Source organism: Clytia hemisphaerica, unplaced genomic scaffold, assembly GCF_902728285.1.
Source record: "Clytia hemisphaerica strain Z4C2 unplaced genomic scaffold, Clytia hemisphaerica genome assembly, whole genome shotgun sequence".
In the NCBI taxonomy this organism is placed as follows: Eukaryota; Metazoa; Cnidaria; class Hydrozoa; order Leptothecata; family Clytiidae; genus Clytia; species Clytia hemisphaerica.
Window position 1 is genome coordinate 1,461,893 of NW_027103286.1, and position 20,436 is coordinate 1,482,328.

General features: G+C 36.7%; 1 protein-coding gene across 1 annotated transcript in view; it reads left to right on the forward strand.

Annotated features, from left to right (window-relative positions):
- LOC136806333 (rabankyrin-5-like) overlaps positions 1 to 20,436 on the forward strand; it is a 65,410-nt gene that overhangs the window by 39,308 nt on the left and 5,666 nt on the right. Inside the window, exons 20-27 of the mRNA XM_067062892.1 lie at positions 2 to 140; positions 862 to 1,062; positions 15,600 to 15,776; positions 16,454 to 16,601; positions 16,984 to 17,074; positions 17,717 to 17,841; positions 18,643 to 18,789; positions 19,903 to 19,993. Coding sequence (XP_066918993.1) covers positions 2 to 140; positions 862 to 1,062; positions 15,600 to 15,776; positions 16,454 to 16,601; positions 16,984 to 17,074; positions 17,717 to 17,841; positions 18,643 to 18,789; positions 19,903 to 19,993 — 1,119 coding nt within the window. The remainder of the gene's footprint in view (position 1; positions 141 to 861; positions 1,063 to 15,599; positions 15,777 to 16,453; positions 16,602 to 16,983; positions 17,075 to 17,716; positions 17,842 to 18,642; positions 18,790 to 19,902; positions 19,994 to 20,436) is intronic.

Below are 20,436 nucleotides of genomic sequence, written 5' to 3' on the forward strand. Positions count from 1 at the left end.
GTGCTCGTAAACCAGGCGCTGATGGTCAGGGCGGTACAGAGGCCTGGGACGGGTTAACGCCCCTCCATTTGTCATGTGGCAGCGGCCAAGATCAAATTGTACAATGTCTTATCGAACACAATGCTGACATCAATGCCCAGGTAGGTCAAATTATTCTTGTTTTTGTCGTTTTAAATCTAAGGCCTATTGCAAACGTGAATTTTTTTGAAGTCGCTGCAGTGATCAAAATTTGGTTGGATCAAGTTTTGGTGGCTTCATGCCTTTTTCATTCTTAAGTAGAAGGGAGATATCGCTTTACAGAGCACTTTTCCAGTGGACTTAAAACTTTAAGGTATTTTTTTAGCCGGGACGATTGTTTGGCCGATTTTTCCGGTCGGCAGTCTGTGATACTTTGCTATTTTTTACAAATTTGCTTCCGCTTAAAAGTGTCATCCAGTCTTTCTAAGGACCCCAAAATTTGTACTCGCCCGGCGTGTTGGAGAGAAAAATTTTGTTTAAAAATTCCGTTTGAGAAAATTATATTAAATGCGTTAGATAATGTCTTAAGTAGCATCGAAATTACAATGGTGGTCAGAATATGTTTGCTAAAATTCGACCGAGAACGACATTTTCAGGCTTTTTGCTTTATCTATCGGATATTTCGATTTAGGAGAGTTATAATGGATTTCAGGCTATTTTCTCAGCATAGTCGGACAATTTACAGGCTTTTGGATCCTCAGATTCTAAGCTTCTAAGTCTCATGTTAAAACTCTACTTTCCAACCCTAAGTCACGTGCGGTTCCTAAAATCTTGCTGGAAAATTCTTTTTGTGTGAAATATTATGGCTAGCATTGTAGTACTCTGATCAATTTAATTTTGAAGGATTCAGAAGGACGAACACCCATTCACATTGCAATTACTACTAAGAATCCCATTATTACACGAATCTTGCTCAGCCACCCGGAGATTAACTTCAATCTCAAAGATCGGTTAGGACAAACACCTTTCGTGGTTGCAATGAGTTGCCGTGACAACGACGTAGCTGCTTCTATACTGACTAGAGAACCATCTGCTGCAGAACAGGTATGTATATTCTTATATATGAATGCGTCTTTCTTTCCTAATCTTCTATCTTTCCTCTTCTACAATCAGTGCCATAACATATTGGCAATTTTAGCTATTTTACCATTTCTCGAAAATTGAAGTTCGAGCGAGAATGTCAATTTCGGGCCTTCAACTTGATTTCATCGACTATTTCGATCTGGGAGGGATTTATTGGTTTCTAGGTTATATTTCAAGCCCTACCGGACTATTTTTGAACTTTTGGATCCTAAGTCTTAAGTCTAGCGTTAAAACTCAAACAATTGCAAATGTACGCCAAAAACAAGTTTACTTGGGAAATGATAATGTTGGTGTAAAATATTTTTCTTGTAAAATAGATTTCTTATAATTTTCACTGCTTCAACCATCATATCATGCTTCTGATTTCGGTTGGTTAAGCTCTCTATTGATGAATAAAAGTATCACATCAACAACAAAAAAAGTTTTGTTATACATATCTATTTTTTAAATGCTGAGATTTAAAAAGCAGTTGACGTAGATAAATAAATAAGATCAGATTTCTCTTAAAGTAATATATCTTCCTTCGAAGAGCTGCGAAATTTTGTTGAAACCTACTCAAAATACACGGGTGAATCTTTGAAAGTAAAGATGTCGAGAAGTGTTGTATAGGTGTTATCATGATACACGATATGAAAAGAATATCAATTTTGGAGAGAAACCCAACCAAAAAATTTGCGGTTTCAAAGCAATACTTTTATTTAAGACACTTCATCTGCTCTTTACTTTAGATATATTTAATTACGTCACTTGTTTTTTTTTAATCTGAACATTTAAAGGAGATAAACAAGCAATTGTGGCTTCAAAATATCACATTTTATTTGTATATCAGTATTCATCACACGAAAAGGAAATGATTTCAAAGTTTGAACCGATTTCTTTAAAAACGTCTTCTACCAAATCTTTCTCCATGCTTGCAATGCTGTCATTATGTTTTCATGGAACTTCTCACATAATGTTTTCTATCACGAAATTTCCGATAATTATAGCTTAAATGACAATTTGGTACGACAGGTTTTCACGCTGCAAAAAAAAAGGTATTCCGCCGTTAGCGTAGGTTTTCGGTCGCTGGAAAACCACAAATTAAAGTTTTGAAGGTCTTCGGTCGCTAGCGTCGATCTTCTGTCGCTGGAAAACCGCAAGTTAAAGTTTTGAAGGTCTTCGGTCGCTAGCGTAGATCTTCGTCCGTTGACGGGAAAAGAATCTGCAGTGTCAACCCCTTTTGGTGCTTTATCCAAAGAGATTTCTAAAAAGGTTGCTTATTCCTGAAAATGTACCACTTCATCGGGAATGGAACTACTATGCTTAGATCAGGAATGTCTATCACATAAACATTCTTCCTCTGCAACAAAAACTGCTGTTTATCTGATATTCCGATGGCGGCGGATTGGCGCCCACGCCCACGCCCACGCTAAAGCTCTAAAGCTCTAAACCAATTTCCCATCGGAGAATAATGATAGTTGGCCTTTGATGTGCCGCATCCCCTGTCGGTTTCAACGGCCCTTGCGCGTAAACCTGGAGATATTTGACTTGGTCCCGACAACCTGCCACAAACAGGGCTGGAAAAATTTCTGACTTTCACAGCTTTACCGTGCCCGAAGAAATATTTACATCAGATGCCGCAGATCAAAAGGTGCGGTCTAGTCTCGGCTAGTGGAACTAGCCTTTTGTAACGAGAAGGTGGGGTCGGACTGCATTTCGCCGCAGTTAAGGCGCTTTGAGACAAAGAATGATAACCAACCCATTGCGGACCACATTTTACATCTAGAGTCCTCAAACGATGTCGTTTGAACAGTTTTGTGTCTTTGTCTACTTGTGGAACTTGATAAGAGAACGTTGGTAAGATAGACTTTCCCATTTCTTGTTTTGATAAAAGAAGACTTTGTTGTTCGTGTCATGTTGGAATTTCGCAACTGCTTGTTTATTTTCTTTAAATGCTTTAAGACTTCAGATATCAGACAATTTTTCTTGCCTGAGAAAGGTTAAAGATTCGCTTCTAGCCCTTTGGGACGACGCAGCGTCAACCCCTGGTGGTGCTTTATCCAAAGGAATTTCTAAAAAGGTTTCTTATTCCTGAAAATATACAACTTCATCGGGAATGGAACTTCTATGCTTAGATCTTCTAACTAGTTGCGAAAGCAACCGACTTTTTTTGGGATATGGTCTGAGCGTATGGTAGAGCTAGAAATCTTGATTTAAACTGGTTACCTAGTTAACCCTAGAAACTTTCAAATACATCTTTCAAGGAGACAAGGGTATTATAATAGAAAAAACGATGTGTTCTTGTTACCTGGCTAACCCTGGAAACATTCAGAACACATCTTTCAAAGAGACAGGGTGTAATAAAAGAGAAAACGATGTGTTCTTGTTAACTAGCTAACCCTGAAAACATTCTAACACATCTTTCAAGGAGACAGGGGTATAATTTCGTGGCTTGGTAACCCAAGAAAAGTTTGGAACACATCTTTCGTTGAGATAATCAAATATTTCACCAGTCTCTGAAGGCAGGAAGTTATTCACACCCCTGTCTCACAATCCCGTTGGAACTTTTTTCCACAATGGGGATAAAAATTCCTATTGAAATCCAAATGGGGACAGAAATTTTATTGTTCAAAGGTTAAAAAAATGCAAGAAAAGGAATTGTTTTGGAATACAATTTTTAGACATTGAATTTCGAATAGAGATGAAATTAAATTAAATTTCCCAGTGGGGCTGGGGTTCCAGCGAGTCTGTGACACCGGGGGTGTTTATTCCTAGTCTTTTTATAAGAACAAACTATATGTGAACACAAGGCTTCGATGGTTAAAATATCAAAGACAAGTTAAAAACATTTTAAGGCTTTGCGGACTCTAAAACACCTAATTTCTTAGGAATGAAAATGGATAAAAATCCTCTAAAAATGTTAAAAATAAGAACATGTTAAGATTTTGGATGTTCTTATAAAAAACGTGTTAATGTAAAGAAACAAACAACACATCACATTTTCTTTTTAAATTTGGTTCTGTAGGTGTGTTATATACGCTTTTTTTATTAGAATGGTGTTTTTCCATTTTATGCTGAATGTTCTTAACTTTTTGGAAAAAATCATCCTAAAATATTTTTAAAGCATTCTTAGGTTAGGATCCTAATTTGACAGTCCAATATTTAGGTTCATGGGGTCCATGCATTACTCTGGCCACCATATAGCTTTAGTCCAGGGGGGGAGTTATTTGTGAAAGCTGAAAATATATCTTTAATGGTATGCATTCGACTGTGAATTTAAACGCACCAAAAAAAGTACCTTAACTTGAAAAATGATTAGATATTTTGATAAAAAGTATAAACCATAAGGGATTTGGTTAGATTTCACATGTGTCGAATGAAGTCAAAATGTAATCGGTCAATGCAACATTTATCCACTTTATGGTGCTTTTACTGCAAGCATTAATTTATCTCCTATCCCCAATAAACAGCTCCTCCGTGTGTCAAATTTCTATTTGAGAGCAATACATTAATTAACTTTTAAAGCGTGTGGAGACTGGACTCGAGTGGAATGTCTATCACGTCAACATTCTTCTTCTGCAACAAAACTAAGTCCTGTTATCTTATATTCCAATGGCGGTGGATTGGCGGATGCCCACGCTAATGCTCTAAAGGAGCGGGCAATCTCCCATCGGAGAGCGATAATGAGTCGGCTATCGGCTATTGATTAGCCCGGGGGCACTTATAGCTTTTTGATAGACCTGGTGTAATTTGGCAGGCTCCAATTTTTGGCTTTGCTTGAGGTGGTAGCAAATCACTAGATCCAGTGGCTTTTTGAAGAAAAACAAACAGAAAACCATGACTAATAGACCATTTTTTTCAAATTTTGGAGGTATTTTCTTGTTTTTATTATAGTTACATAAACTCAGATGGAATTTTATAAAAACATTTTATTGTTTTGAATTTTTCATATAATTTTTGAAAAACGAAAGTGAAAAAATTCAAGATGGTGAAATCCTCTAGTCTACGTCACTGGACTCAGCACCATCAAAATCAGAGAAAGCAAAGTTAAGTCAGAAATAAACTCTAGTCTAGCTATTGATGTGCTGCATCCTGGAATTATGTGACTTGGTCCCGACAATCCCCCAAAAACAGGGTTTGAAAAATTTTCCCGACCTTCACAGCTTTGCCGTGTCTTTTTAAAATATTTATACCGGATGCCAGATCAAAAGGTGCGGTCTAGTCTCGGCTAGTGGTACTAGTCTTTTGTAACGAGAAGGTGGGGTCGGACTGCATTTCGCCGCAGTTAAGGCGCTTTGAGACAAAGAATGATAACCAACCCATTGCGGACCACATTTTACATCTAGAGTCCTCAAACGATGTCGTTTGAACAGTTTTGTGTCTTTGTCTACTTGTGGAACTTGATAAGAGAACATAGGTAAGATAGACTTTCCCGTTTCTTGTTTTGATTTTAAGAAAGCTTTGCTGTGCGTGTCATGTTGGAATTTACAATTGATATCTTTTAAATGCTGAGATTTAAAAAACAGTTCACGTAGATAAAAAGAACTAAATTAAAGATCAGATTTGTCTTAAAGTAATGTTTTGAAGCCACAAATATCCATGCTCTGTTGTATTTTTGAGTCTTGTTAAAATACGGAAATTACCGATTTCCAGTATGCATACATTTATAGAGATGGCAGAGCCTTAGAGAGAACTGACGAACAAACAAACTGCGTGTGTCAGGTTGGAATTCCTTCCACACTTACTGCTTTTTTTATCTCCTTAATATTGAATGTGACGTAAATGAAAAAATCTGAAGTAGTGAGGATGAAATCAGTAAATTGCCTGAAGATAGCACTGCAATCTTTAAAAAAATATACTATGTAATCATACTATGTATCAACTACTATGTAACAAGCATAACTTGATTTACAAGCGGGAATATCTAACCAAACGACGTTTGATAGCTTCAACGGTCAACTTGATTTTCTTTATGATGAATCATATAGATGAACCCATAGTCTGTGGCCGGGTCAGAAAAATTTGTTTTTTTCACCCGGCCGGTTTCCGGAAACACTACATTTTTTTATTTTCGCCTAAGATAAAAAGTTTTATCTTAAACTTTGTCTTTGAAGAATTGTTTATCACCGAAAGTACCGATTTTCCTATATACCTTAAATATATATATATAGGGTCATTGAGGAAAATAAGGTTAAGGCTCGCCATTTTCATTCGACTAAAAGATTCATTGATGATTTGTGTGCTATCAATGACGGTAACTTGTTTCAGTCTGTGTATAGAGATATCTATCCAGATGAGCTTGAACTCAAAATTGAGCACTCGGGTAATCATGCTTCTTTTTTAAACCTGGATATTACCATCAAAGACGGGATATTTATTTATAAGTTGTTTGATAAACGGGATGCATTTCCTTTTTCCATAGTCCGAATGCCACATAAAGATAGCAACTTGCCAGAATCGATTTTTTATTCTTCTTTTGTTGGTGAACTTCTCAGGATTGCTCGTTCTACGTTACTTTTCGAGGACTTGAAAGTTAAAGCCAAAGTTTTTATACAAAGAATGCGATGTCAAGGTGCTGAAAACGCAAAGTTAGATTGCAGTCTTCGACGGGTTATAGTTCGTCATTTTTCAGAATTTTCAAGATTTAAACTCTCTCAAGATTCACTTGTTCGCCAGCTCTTGCGGTGAGCGGTCACGGTGTACGGGGCTTCGAACCGGGTTATAGTCCGATTTTTTAAATTCTCATTCTTTCCCCACTCTTTCCATCTTATTCTTTGAACTGTAAAATGTGTGTGAGAGCCACAGGGTTGGATAGTGGCAATCCAATCCCAGTTCCTTCTCTTCTAGTATGCTTTCTTCAACGTTGTGGCAGAAACGTGTCAAAGGTGTGGCAACTTTGTCTAGTAGAAAGTATACTTCTTTTCTCATTGTAATTTTAGTTTCTTCGGCTGGTTCCGTGTTACGTTTTAGTTTATTTTATATTATTGCGCGCGTTTTATACTTTCAATAAACACATCTTTTTACTATCTTTTATCTGTGGTGGTGTCTAATTAACACTGCTTGGCCTACCTACACAACCCTATTTCCATCATATAGGAGGATATTTTCGTAAAAGGCCGAAATCCTGTGTAGGTCGAAAACTGAGGAACAGATAATGTGTTTTCTTGAAATATTTTTTGACTCATATTGAGTTACTTCATTCCATCTTAACTCATATTGAGTTACTTTCTTCCTTAAAGTCATTTTAGATCACTAGTTTTACGGATTTCTATGTCATCATGTTTTCCTTTTCTACTCCAACCTGATTGATTTTCTGTGAATGTTCATTCTAGATTTTTGTTGTATTTGTATTGTCTTTTTGTTTTGTGGGTTTTTGTCTTTATTGTTTCCATTTTGAATAGTTGAAGGTTTTATACTTCTAGACTATATATATTTCCTTTTCAAAAAGTTCTTTGAAAACCGCTGTCAAACATCTGATTAAAAATTGTTTTTTCAAAGCTGGCAATGTTGTCATGTGTCAGGTCATAGGTATCCCAATGGGCATCGATCCAGCGCCATTTTGGGCTAACTTATTTTTATATCAATACGAACATAGATATATGACCCAGTTGATTGAACAAGATAAAGTGAAGGCTCGTCATTTTCATTCAACCAAACGATTCATTGATGATCTCTGTGCTGTAAACGATGGGAACATGTTCGAATCAGTATATAGAGAAATCTATCCAGATGAACTTGAGCTCAAAGTTGAACACTCAGGATCTCATGCTTCGTTCCTTAACCTTGACATTTCCATCAAAGACGGGGGGGTTTTTGTTTACAAGTTGTTTGACAAACGCGATGCCTTCCCTTTTTCTATTGTTCGTATGCCTCACATTGACAGTAATATGCCAGAATCCATTTTTTATTCTTCGTTTGTTGGTGAGTTTTTGAGAATAGCTCGATCCACTCTTTTATTTGAAGACTTGAGAGACAAATCTCACATATTTATTCAAAGAATGCGTGCCCAAGGCGCTACAGTTGGTAAACTCAATCTTAGTCTGCGTAGAGTCATTACACGTCACAGTTCTGAATTTTCAAGGTTCCAACTCAGTTTAAATGCAGTCGTTCACCAGCTTTTGCGGTGAGCGGCCACGGGGATACGAGGCATCGAACCGGGCTATCACCCAACTTTTCAAAAAATTCTCATGCTTTTTTCCATCCTTTCAATCTTCTTCTCCCTTGTCATAGATGGTGGCAGTCTATTTCAAGTGTTTTTTCTTTACCTTCGAATGTATTATCTGCAACGTTAGTGGCAGAACGGGTCAAAGATGTGGCAACTTTGTCCAGTGGGTAGTACTTCTCTAGCTAGTTTTTGGTATCTTCGGCGGGTCCGTAGGTTTTATGTTTGAGTTTGTTTTTATACTTTTGCGCGCGTTTTAATAATTCAAAGATACACATTTATTTTTACGACCTCATCTGTGGTGATGCCTGATCAACATTGCTAGGCCTACCTACATTACCCTGTTTATATCATTTGGGAGGATATTTTCGAAAATGGCCGAAATCCTATGTAGGTTGAAAACTGAAGAACAGAGTTTGTGTTTTCTTTGAATATATTTAATTGATTCATATTGAGTCACTTTTATTTGTGTTTAATTTTACCTTTTCTCACATTGAGTTGCTTCTTTCCTTTTGGTCGATTTAGATCATGATGTGCATTTTTGCTTTTGAGATACTTCCGAAGAATACACCATTGTCCCATTTCTGTTTTTCTGCTCCATCAGAATTATGTACAAATAGTTTAGATCTTTTGTCATCATTTGATATCACATACCTGGTTTCCATAGAGATACAATCAACATTTGGAAACCTAAAACTAAAGTTTTCAAAACTAGTTCTGTGCTTAAAGATCAAAATGTACAGCAATATCTTGAATCCTTCCATCGTAAATACGTCATAGTGACGATAGATAAAGCTTCCAAAAACTTTGCCTTTATTTGTAAGAAGTTCTATGTCGCCAAACTCATTGCTGAGGTTTCAGGCAATAATACATACTTGCCTAGTGACATAGACTTCAATACCATCATCAATACAAATGAGGAAATGTGTAAGCGCTTTGGTTTAGGATTGATAGAAAAAATGAAAACTCTTCCCATCATGTATTGGATGCCAAAAATGCATAAAAATCCTATTGGTTTCAGATTTATTGTAGCCTCTAAAACTTGTAGCACCAAACCGTTGACCGCAGTTGTTTCAAATGTTTTTAAAGTTCTCTACAAACATGTTGAAAGTTTTCACAGAAAATCAAGATTCTTTTCTGGGTTTAGCAAATTTTGGGTGGTTCAAAATTCTTCACCGGTTATTGAACATCTAAATCGGATAAATGCTAAGAAAAAAGCACAAAGAATTTCTACCTTCGATTTTGCTACACTTTATACCACTCTTCCTCATGAATTACTTGTAAAAACTTTGACAGATATCATTAATTTCGTTTTTGATGGGGCATGTCGCAATAAACTTGGATTTTCTGCAAATTCAGTCTATTGGACAGCAAAAGGAAAAGATAACAGATTTTTTTACCAACATTTCCTTATCAGAGTGTGTTGAATTTTTAATCAAGAATTGCTATTTCAAAGTTGGTAATCATATACTCAGACAAAACATCGGTATCCCGATGGGAATAGATCCAGCTCCATTTTGGGGCTAACCTTTTTCTTTATTATTACGAATCTAAATATGTACAAAATTTGATATCTACTAGTTCTCCTAGAGCATACAATTTTCATTCAGTTGGTAGATTTATTGATGACCTTTGCGCTATTAATGATAGAGATGATTTTTTCTCATGTTATAATGATATATATCCGGAAGAGCTACAGTTGAAAGTTGAACATCATGGAACACATGCAACGTTTTTGGATTTAGATATAAGCATTGAAAATAACATCTTTCGCTACAAATTGTTTGACAAGAGAGACGCCTTTCCCTTTTTCATTGTGAGAATGCCACATAAAGATAGTAATTTACCATCAATCATCTTTTACAGCTCTATATATTCTGAGGTCCTACGCATTGCTAGATGCACTCTTCTTTTTGAAGATGTTCTGCCCAGAATTTCAGAACTTTTCAAGCGCATGCTCAATCAGGGAGCTGAAAGATCTTTCTTGCGAAAACAAATAGTAAAGTGTTTTGATAGATTTCCAGAGACTTTTATGAAATTCGGAGAGAATCTTTAAATGGTTTTTTAGCGCAACTGCATTTTTGAAAAATTGAAACATTTTTTATTTTTTTTTTTTTTTTTATTATGTATTGTATGTTAGTTTTCTCAGTCATTTCTTTTTCGTTTTCTTTCCCGTACAGACGGCTGCACGGACTTTAGGTGTCGAACCGGGTTCTGGGCCTACTTTTTAAAAAATTTGTGTTTTTTGTCGTTTGTCTTGTTCTTGTTCTTGTCTGTTGTTTACCCTTATTTGTTTCTTTGTATTTGTGTGGGAGTTTTTGTTTATTTTTCTATGTTTGTTAGTTTGTTTGGACTGCGGGTCGGTTCAGGGTTATGCAATCTGGGGGAGGCTGAGTGTTGGACGTCCATAAAACATGTTTAAAGCCGCTGCACCTGTCGCAAGTCAGGGACTCCAGATTGCATTGGTTGGGTTTTTGAGTGGGTTTGGTGTTTGTGTTTTTCTGCTTGGCTTTTTAAAACTTTATGTCTATTGGTTTGTTGGTTCTTTTTCGCATAAAATTCTCATTTCTTGACAGGATGTTTTGATTGGTTTGATTTATATTTAGAAAAATTCAAAAAAAAAAATGGAAAAAAAAAAAAACGTATATAATTATAAAAATATTAGTGCATTTTTATGTTACATCTTTATTTTATTTAGTATTTTCAACACTTTCTCTCCTTGAGGTCAGATCTCTGATCTTCACCATATATATAGTCAAGAAGTATAAAACCTTCAACTACTTAAAATGGAAACAATAAAGACAAAACTCACAAAACAAAAAGACAATATAAATACAACAAAAATCTAGAATTAACATTCACAGAAAATCAATCAGGTTGGAATTGAAAAGGAAAAAATGATGACATAGACATCCATCAATGCAAAACTAGTGATCTATATATATATAAATTTTACCAAAATACTATGACTAGTACTATAGGGGTGAGAAGCATCGAGAAATCCGGATCAGCTGATCTGGAATGCAAGATACTTCCCACCGATCATCATATCAGCAAGAACAACTAGAAAAAATATATTAGAAAATCATTTTCTCAACATAGCACTGTTGCAGAGACCATCTGTTGTAAGCGAGTTTTGATCAGTTACTTGATCTAGTAGAGTTTTAAATAGTCTTCCACGTTTCGTATACTTATCATCGTTGAACATCAACAGTTTAATGGAACGTTCGTGGGTCATACGAATAACATGATTAGCATATTCCAGCTGCTGTTTTCCAATGAAATTGGACAAATCTGATGTACCACATATTTCATGGAGTCTTTTATTGGTTATATGATAACGGAAATCGTTGTTAGACTCATTTACTAAACGAAAACCACCTCTAATCATTCGACGTAGGAATCGACGATATGTGACGTTTAGTCGCTCAAGTTGGCTTGAATATAAATTACAATTTTGGCATGAGTAGATTAAGCGACTACGTACATAACTATTTAAGAAGATGATACGAGTTATCAAATGGACATTGAAATTCATTCATTCATCTTCATGAATTCAGAGCCTATGGGAGAGAAAATAATCGAGCATTAGCTTAACACTTAAAATCATATTATTTGGACACTGTTTTTCAGTGCTCAATCGTAGTATACATAGCGTCACCCCCTGGCATCGTTGGTGCTTTTTCCAAAGACATTTTTAAAAAAGGTCCTAGAAAACCCTAGAAATCACACATCGCATCTTTCGAGGAGACAGGGGTATAATAAAAGAGAAAACGATGTGTTCTTGTTACCTAGCTAACCCTAGAAACTTTCAAATACATCTTTCAATGAGACAGGGGTGTAATAAAAGAGAAAACGATGTGTTCTTGTTTACTAGCTAACCCTAAAAACACTCAAATACATCTTTCAAGGAGACAGGGGTATAATAAAAGAGAAAACGATGTGTTCTTGTTACCTAGCTAACCCTAGAAACATTCAGAACACATCTTTCAAGGAGACAGGGGTATAATAAAAGAAAAAACGATGTGTTCTTGTTACCTAGCTAACCCTAGAAACATTCAGAACACATCTTTCAAGGAGACAGGGGTATAATAAGAGAGAAAAACGATGTGTTCTTGTTAACTAGCTAACCCTAGAAACATTCAAAAAACAACTTTCAAGGAGACAGGGGTATAATAAAAGAGAAAACGATGTGTTCTTGTTAACTAGCTAACCCTAGAAACTTTCAAATACATCTTTCAAGGAGACAGGGGTGTAATAAAAGAGAAAACGATGTGTTCTTGTTAACTAGCTAACCCTAAAAACATTCAAATACATCTTTCAAGGAGACTGGGGTATTATAAAAGAGAAAACGATGTGTTCTTGTTACCTAGCTAACCCTAGAAACTTTCAAATACATCTTTCAAGGAGACAGGGGTATAATAAAAGCGAAAACGACGTGTTCTTGTTACCTAGCCAACCCTAGAAACTTTCAAATACATCTTTCAAAGAGACAGGGGTATAATAAAAGAGAAAACGATGTGTTCTTGTTGTCTAGCTAACCCTAGAAACTTTCAAATACATCTTTCAAGGAGACAGGAGTGTAATAAAAGAGAAAACGATGTGTTCTTGTTGTCTAGCTAACCCTAGAAACTTTTAGAACACATCTTTCAAGGAGACAGGGGTATTATAATAGAAAAAACGATGTGCTCTTGTTGTCTAGCTAACCCTAGAAACTTTCAGAACACATCTTTCAAGGAGACAGGGGTATAATAGAAGAGAACGATGTGTTCTTGTTACCTAGCCAACCCTAAAAACATTCAGAACACATTTTTCAAGGAGACAGGGGTATTATAAAAGAGAAAACGATGTGTTCTTGTTACCTAGCCAACCCTAAAAACATTCAGAACACATTTTTCAAGGAGACAGGGGTATTATAAAAGAGAAAACGATGTGTTCTTGTTACCTAGCTAACCCTAGAAACTTTCAAATACATCTTTCAAGGAGACAGGGGTATAATAAAAGCGAAAACGACGTGTTCTTGTTACCTAGCCAACCCTAAAAACATTCAGAACACATCTTTCAAGGAGACAGGGGTATAATAAAAGAGAAAACGATGTGTTCTTGTTACCTAGCTAACCCTAGAAACATTCAAAACACATCTTTCAAGGAGACAGGGGTATTATAATAGAAAAAACGATGTGCTCTTGTTGTCTAGCTAACCCTAGAAACTTTCAGAACACATCTTTCAAGGAGACAGGGGTATAATAGAAGAGAACGATGTGTTCTTGTTACCTAGCCAACCCTAGAAACATTCAGAACACATCTTTCAAGGAGACAGGGGTATAATAAAAGAGAAAGCGACGTGTTCTTGTTACCTAGCTAACCCTAGAAACTTTCAAATACATCTTTCAAGGAGACAGGGGTATAATAAAAGAGAAACCAATGTGTTTTTGATACCTGACTAACCCAAATCTTTCAAGGAGACAGGGGTATAATTTTGTTGTTTGCTAACCCTAGAAAATTATGGTACTCATCTTTCGTTGAAATATTCAAAGACTTCATAGACTTTAGAACATATCCTACCGTAAAGCAGTACACGTATTTTTATAAGAACAACCAACTTTTTGAAGCTATCGGATGTTCTTAACTTTTTGAGTTTTTAGCCTAAAAATGCTCTTATTTTCGCCATTTTGTGAGTATTATTTTCCTGAGAATCGGGTGTTCAAGGGTCCACCACAAAGCCTTAAAATGTTCTTAACTTGCTTTTAACATTTTGGCCATAGCCTTATGTTCTTATATAGTTTGTTCTTATAAAAAACGTGTAATAAGTGTAATGACAACAAACAACACTGATTAACTTGGCGGACAGAACATTAACATTACACCAAACTAAACCTCAGCTTGCCGATAGGTTTTTGATGACGTTTCTGCTGCCATTCTAAATGTTGTACAAATATTTAGAGTAGATTTGTTAGACTTGACATGCTGAAAGAAAGGGTTAGTAAGGTTAGTTAAGAGTCAATCTGTCTTTCTAAACGCGGCGCAAATCTTAAGGCTTTTTCTTTTTCTTGCTTGAGAAAAAGGTTGAGGTTGAAGATACATCTCTAGCTTTTTCGGAGCTCTCCAGCCTCTTCGGGGCTTTAAACTAAATGCTAAAATGCGGTCGAGCCTCAACCGAGAACCTGGGGTCGGACTGCATTTCGCCGCAGTTAAGGCGCTTTGAGACAAAGAATGTGATAACCAACCCCTGTGGACCACGATATACTCCACTAGTCTACAAAGATGTAGCTTGGACAGTTTTGTGTTACACTCCACTTGTGTTTTGTGTTACACTCCACTTGTGGTTTTTATAACTAGGTCTGTTTGATTTCCCCCTTTGTTTGCATTAATAATTTAGACAATGTCTTGTTATGTTGGAAATTCCCACTTTCTAACCTTAATCATAGTATGTATGTTCTGAATTTCAATATTGAATTGATTATATATTGCATGGAGGGAATTCTGAAAAAACTTTTTTTTATAACCATTTTATTATATCCCCTTCCTATATGTGTTATACAGTAATATCGGTATTATGAGATAATACGAGAGCTGTTACGGGATAATATAGTTTCGACATAATATGTATTTGTTATCTTTCAGGATATTTTCATCAGATCGCTTGACTTTAGTCGTGTCGTTGTTTAGAATTTTTTCCGCTAGAGTTTTCAAAGGTTTCAGTTTCTTTTATCGGTAGTAACCAACTCGGCAAGTAGCTTTCATTGAATTAATTTGGCCTATGTGAATCCAACATTTTTCACAACAATTGGTTTTTGACTCAATACAGGTTTTTTTACAAGAACAAAAAAAATTCAAAGTGGTCTTTATTTTATTAAACTTTGAAAGGACCCCAGTATCAAAACGTACGTGGTACGTCTCTCGGCCTGTATATATGACGTACGTGGTACGTCTCTCGGCTGCTAAAGGTTAATTTCGCCATTTATGTTAGTATTTTTGTTCATTTTTCTAAGAAACTGGGTGTTTCAGAGTCCACAAAGCCTGTTCTTAATATTTTTACTTTCGATTCCTTATTTTCTTATATATAGTTTGTTCTTAAGAAAAGAACGGGTACAGTATAGGTTAGCTGGACATTTTAAGCGCTACACGTTTTTTATAAGAACATCCAAATTTTCAAAATCTTCAGATGTTCTTAACTTTTTGATATTCAAGCCTTAAAATGTTAATTTTTCCATTTAATGAGTATTTTTATGCATTTTTTCTAAGAAATTGGGTGGTCTGAGCCCACAAAGCCTTAAAATGCTCTTAACTTTGTTTGTTTTAATAAAAAACGTGTATACGAATTGCGATGTTTGACTCGTTTACCCTTTTCTTACAGTTTGACAACAAAGGACGGAACTACCTTCACATCGCAGTGTCCAACAATGATGTTGATAGTGTCTTATTCTTGATCAGCATCGAAGTCAATGTCAACTCCGTCATCAAAGATGGTTCATCCAGGACGCCCCTTCACTTGGCCATCCCAACGGGAAACGAGATCATCGTTCGCCATTTGGTAAGTGTTTGTCTTTTTAGGTTTAGGAGTAATCAGGCTGCTGGCATCCACTAACGGATTCGTGCTCCTTATATACTACTTGTGGTTTTGTAGAGGTCTGTGATTCAGAATAAGCCAATAACGCAGAAGTGGAGCTGTTTAGAATTTGAACATTATTGCTGAACATAAGAAGAAAGTGCTTATTGAAAATGCAGTTTATAGTATATAGTTTATAGGTCCTACCTTGACTTGATTGACTTGAGTAATCAGATGGTTTGAAATATTTGGCCCGCAGAAACCTTATTACAGAGGTTTAGACCACGCTCACACGCTCACACGCTACGTTCTGTTTCTCTCCGAAACGAAACGGTTCTGGAACAAGCGTGAACAAAATTGGATACGTCAAAAAAGAAGACGCTACGAAGCAAAACAGATCCACTATTTTGATATCGGAACGGAACTGCTCCGTTTTCTTGCTCCGAAACGTTCTGAAATGAGTATGAACACTTCCTATCCGTAACAAATACTACACCAGAGCGATACGAAACCCGTAAACCCGGTCTTGGGTTCTAATTTCCGCCATTATGGAAACCAACGGAGAGATTCCTAACGTCAATCGAACGTTTGCTTCCATAATGGCGGAAGTTCTGCAAATGTTTATTCTTCTTTTTCTCTATTTCTTTTCTAACTTTCTACAGCTACTGGCCGGAGCACAAGTGAACTCTTTAGACAAGCAACGCCAAGCCCCTCTCCACATTGCAACGATCGAGGACAAACCTGCCATTTTGGAAGTGTTGTTACAGAATGGTGCTAATCCAGATCTGGTGGATACCAATCTCAATAATGGTATGAGTTTTTTCAGTATTTTAGAAGGCATCTAAGGTAGGCAGAATCGTATGCCGTTTGCTTCCTTATGAGATTTTCTGTTAAAGGTTTTATTTTTACATAAGTGTTCCCTTTTCATATCAGACACATATTTCATTTCAGGACAGTGCTTGCATATTGTTATATTGTGCTAAATAAACAAAAAAACTGTTTTTCTTTTCCTCTTCCTGGCCAATCTTGCTCCACGCCCGTGTCAATTCAATGTGAAAAAGTTTGTGAATTAAATTGACGAGTAAGCAAACGATATCACTTTTGTTAAAAACAAAACTTTTAACTGGCTTGCCTTTTGCAGTATTTCCCCTTATTTTGTAAAGTGACTTTTTTCTTACTTTATTTGTGACAGGTCTACACATGGCATGCCAGCACGGTAACATGTCCACAGTACGTGTCCTTCTCACTGAATCCAACATCAATGCCGAATCCTACAATGCTAAGTATGTTTGATTGTTCTTCATCTTGAAAGTCTTGTATGGATCCTTGGCTGACTGGTTTAGGGGGTTTGCACAACAAACCAGGGACTCATGTTTAAAATCCCCGCTTCTTCCCAAGTTCGGCTCATAGGTCTCGTATGGATCATGGGCTGACTGGTTTAGGGGGTTTGCACAACAAACCAGGGACTCATGTTTAAAATCCCCGCTTCTTCCCAAGTTCGGCTCATAGGTCTCGTATGGATCATGGGCTGACTGGTTTAAGGCGTTTGCACAACAAGCCAGGGATTCATGGTTCAAACCCCTGCCCCTTCTAACGTTTAGCTCAATTGATAGATAGCCGACCCGGCTTGCCGTAGAAACGATCAAAAGACTGTCTAGGAAAAGTCCTAAATCACTTCGGTTATCCACGTAAAAATATCAATTTTATCTATCTTGATCTTCTGTTGAGCCACATCATAAGAAAACATGATATTTTATATGGTACATGATATTTTCCTATAATTGAGAACCCCGTATCTTGTTTTCTCAAAATTTCACTGTCTCTTAGAAACTTTTTTCATATGTCCCTTGGAAATCAACGAGCGCCCATTCTACTTGTATTTCCTACCCAATGACTTTGTATGAGTTCAATGGTTTCGATTTTAGAGGCCACAACCCACTACACACGCTAGCAGTTTACAGTAAAGAAAACGCGGCTTCCATATTCGAATTATTCCGACAGACGATGCCGAATTATCCGTTCGATGCGCTAGATGCCTCTGAAAGCACAGGTAAGAAATTATTGTTATTATGCTGCACTTAATAATTTTCGGTGTTACTCGCAGCCGTGTAATAGTACGTCAGGTATTGAACGGCACAAGGTGTTGTTAACACAGATATCTTATATAAAACATTAGATAGAACTACAGTTGACGCTCTCTAATTCGATCTTCAAGGGGAATTGGATTTTCATCGAATAATGAAGCTTATCAAATAAGGAAACGTCGTTTATGAGAGTTTCCTAATAACGCTGACTTTAAATTTCATCGAATAAGGGAGCTTATTGAATAGTAGAACGTCGAATTAGAGAGCGTCAACTGTACTCTGTATTTCCAAACAACGGCAGGTGCAGCAAAATAATCCACCATCTTTGCCGAAAGTAGGTCACAGTAAAAACCTTGCGTTTTGACTTTTGAAGTTGTTTGACACTGCAATGACTTCGAAATTTCAAGGATCATGCAAGCTAAATGATGACGTCACTTCGTTCAAGATGGTGGATTATTTTCTCTCAGCTAGGGACGGAGTAGCTCTATCTAGTAGTGTTTTATATAAGATATCTGTTGTTGTTACACGCTGCAATAGAACGACTTTTTGTAATTTTTGACGTCAGTTCTTCGGAAAAGCAAGAGTTTTTTTCATTCATGAGCTTATGGAATAGTAAAATGTCGAATTAGAGAGAGTCAGCTGCATATTCAACTCGTTAGAATTTACCCTTTCTGGAAGGTCGTATAAAATGTTTTGGTCCCTTGAATATCGAATTAGAGAGAGAGTCAACTGTATATTCATCTTTTTTATCTGTTCCTTTCTTTTAGCATTATTCTTGGCATACAGCAATGGTGCTGTTGGTTTGTGTTGTGCTTTGTTGAGATCAGGTGCTCGTATTGGAACCATCAATAAACATGGAATGTCTATATTCAATGCACCAGTCGCTACTAAGAAATTATTATTCAAATTATTAGGTACTTAAATGGTTGAGATGCCTTAGAGTTTTACAAGATGCTTAACTGATTGGTTATTTTTAAACAATAGGGATGACGCGTTCTTTATAAAAAGTAATAAAATCGTTTGTCTCAACATTTAACGACCAACAGAGTCATCGAAGAACTTGTAAAAACTCCAGCTTGTCCCAAATGGTTTGGCCATCATATACTTAGCTCCAATACACAGTGTGTTAAAAGAGTTCATCCGTCTCAGCGAAGTATGCAAAGGGATTTTTCCGTCTCAAAATTCTGCACAATTCACTAAAGTTTCAGGAAAAGTGTGCTAATAGACGATATCGGCTTTCCGAATTCTCCCCGAATGATTACCCATGATGCATTGCGCAAAAAAATTCACGGACGATATTGACTTTCTGTGAATTTTTTGCGCAATGCATTATGGGTAATCATTCGGGGAGAATTCGGAAAGCCGATATCGTCTATTAGCTGTGTATAATCAACTTTCTGTTTCGGACGAAAAACCTTGGCTTTGACCACTGAATAAATGGATATCATAATAAGTCTTCTCGTCATTACCTGTACCACGCCCTAGAGAGTGTGACAAAGGTGATGATCTAACCTGATCTGATCTTGTTTGTTATTTTAAGTTTTCAGACAATCCTCCTAGCTCTCTTTCTCTTTTTGTGTTGTTAACCCTTGTTTTACATAATTTAATACCCCTGGTGACATGACACCAGTTTCTTGTGAGGAAGGGATCATTCGTAGTGTTTGTAGCGTCTTTTGGTTAGTGCGTTTCTGTATTTGTCCCTACTAAAACAAGAAATGATCCAAATGATCTGTCGACTCTTGTAAATAACGCTTTTCATTTTTCCTGGAAGTCAAAGCGACTGGGTTCTAAATAATAATGAAATTCTACGACCGTCTAAATCCTAAGCTTGGTCGGGATGGAACAGTCTCTCCAGCCACACAAGGCCTACTCTATTCCATACCAGACCTTCCTCATTTCTTGCTCATAGCAAGGACATGCATCCACAATCTGATGAGATGTAGAAGCAATGATACCAATATGGGGGGGGGCTAGTCGCATCTTATTGTATCTGTCGTAAACTGTATAGTTTTTATTTTTTGTTTTAGACATGTTAAACACGGAACCAGCGTGGTCAGACGGCCCATCATGCCATCAATGTGGTCAAAATTTCAACATCACCACTCGTAAGCATCATTGGTAAGTGGAATCAACTCATCAATTGAATTTGAATGATCAAATGAACCTAATGCACAATTTAGTCTGTGACCGCAGTCGGAGGCATCGCTATCTATCCGGGGGTGTAGGAGGGTGCCGCTTTCTCTCTAGTCTCGATTTCCAGACCACTATTCTTTTAACACAAAACGTAGGAGCAATCCTGCCTCAAAGTCTAAAACAAGAAAAAAAGCCGTACGGGAAGTTGGAATAGTAATTACTAATTCAAACATTCGAAAAGTAAACAAATTTCTAGGTACGTTTCTTCTACTACTGTAAAAGAAGCTTTTGAGTAAAACTGATGTTAATTAGTAGTCTACCTCTAGACTACTTTCTCCCTGGATTGCTCCACTGTACATAAAGGTTATGTTTTTTGCACATGTCGGTCATGCTACAAGGCTTTGCCGTAATTCAGAGTTGGTTTTTTC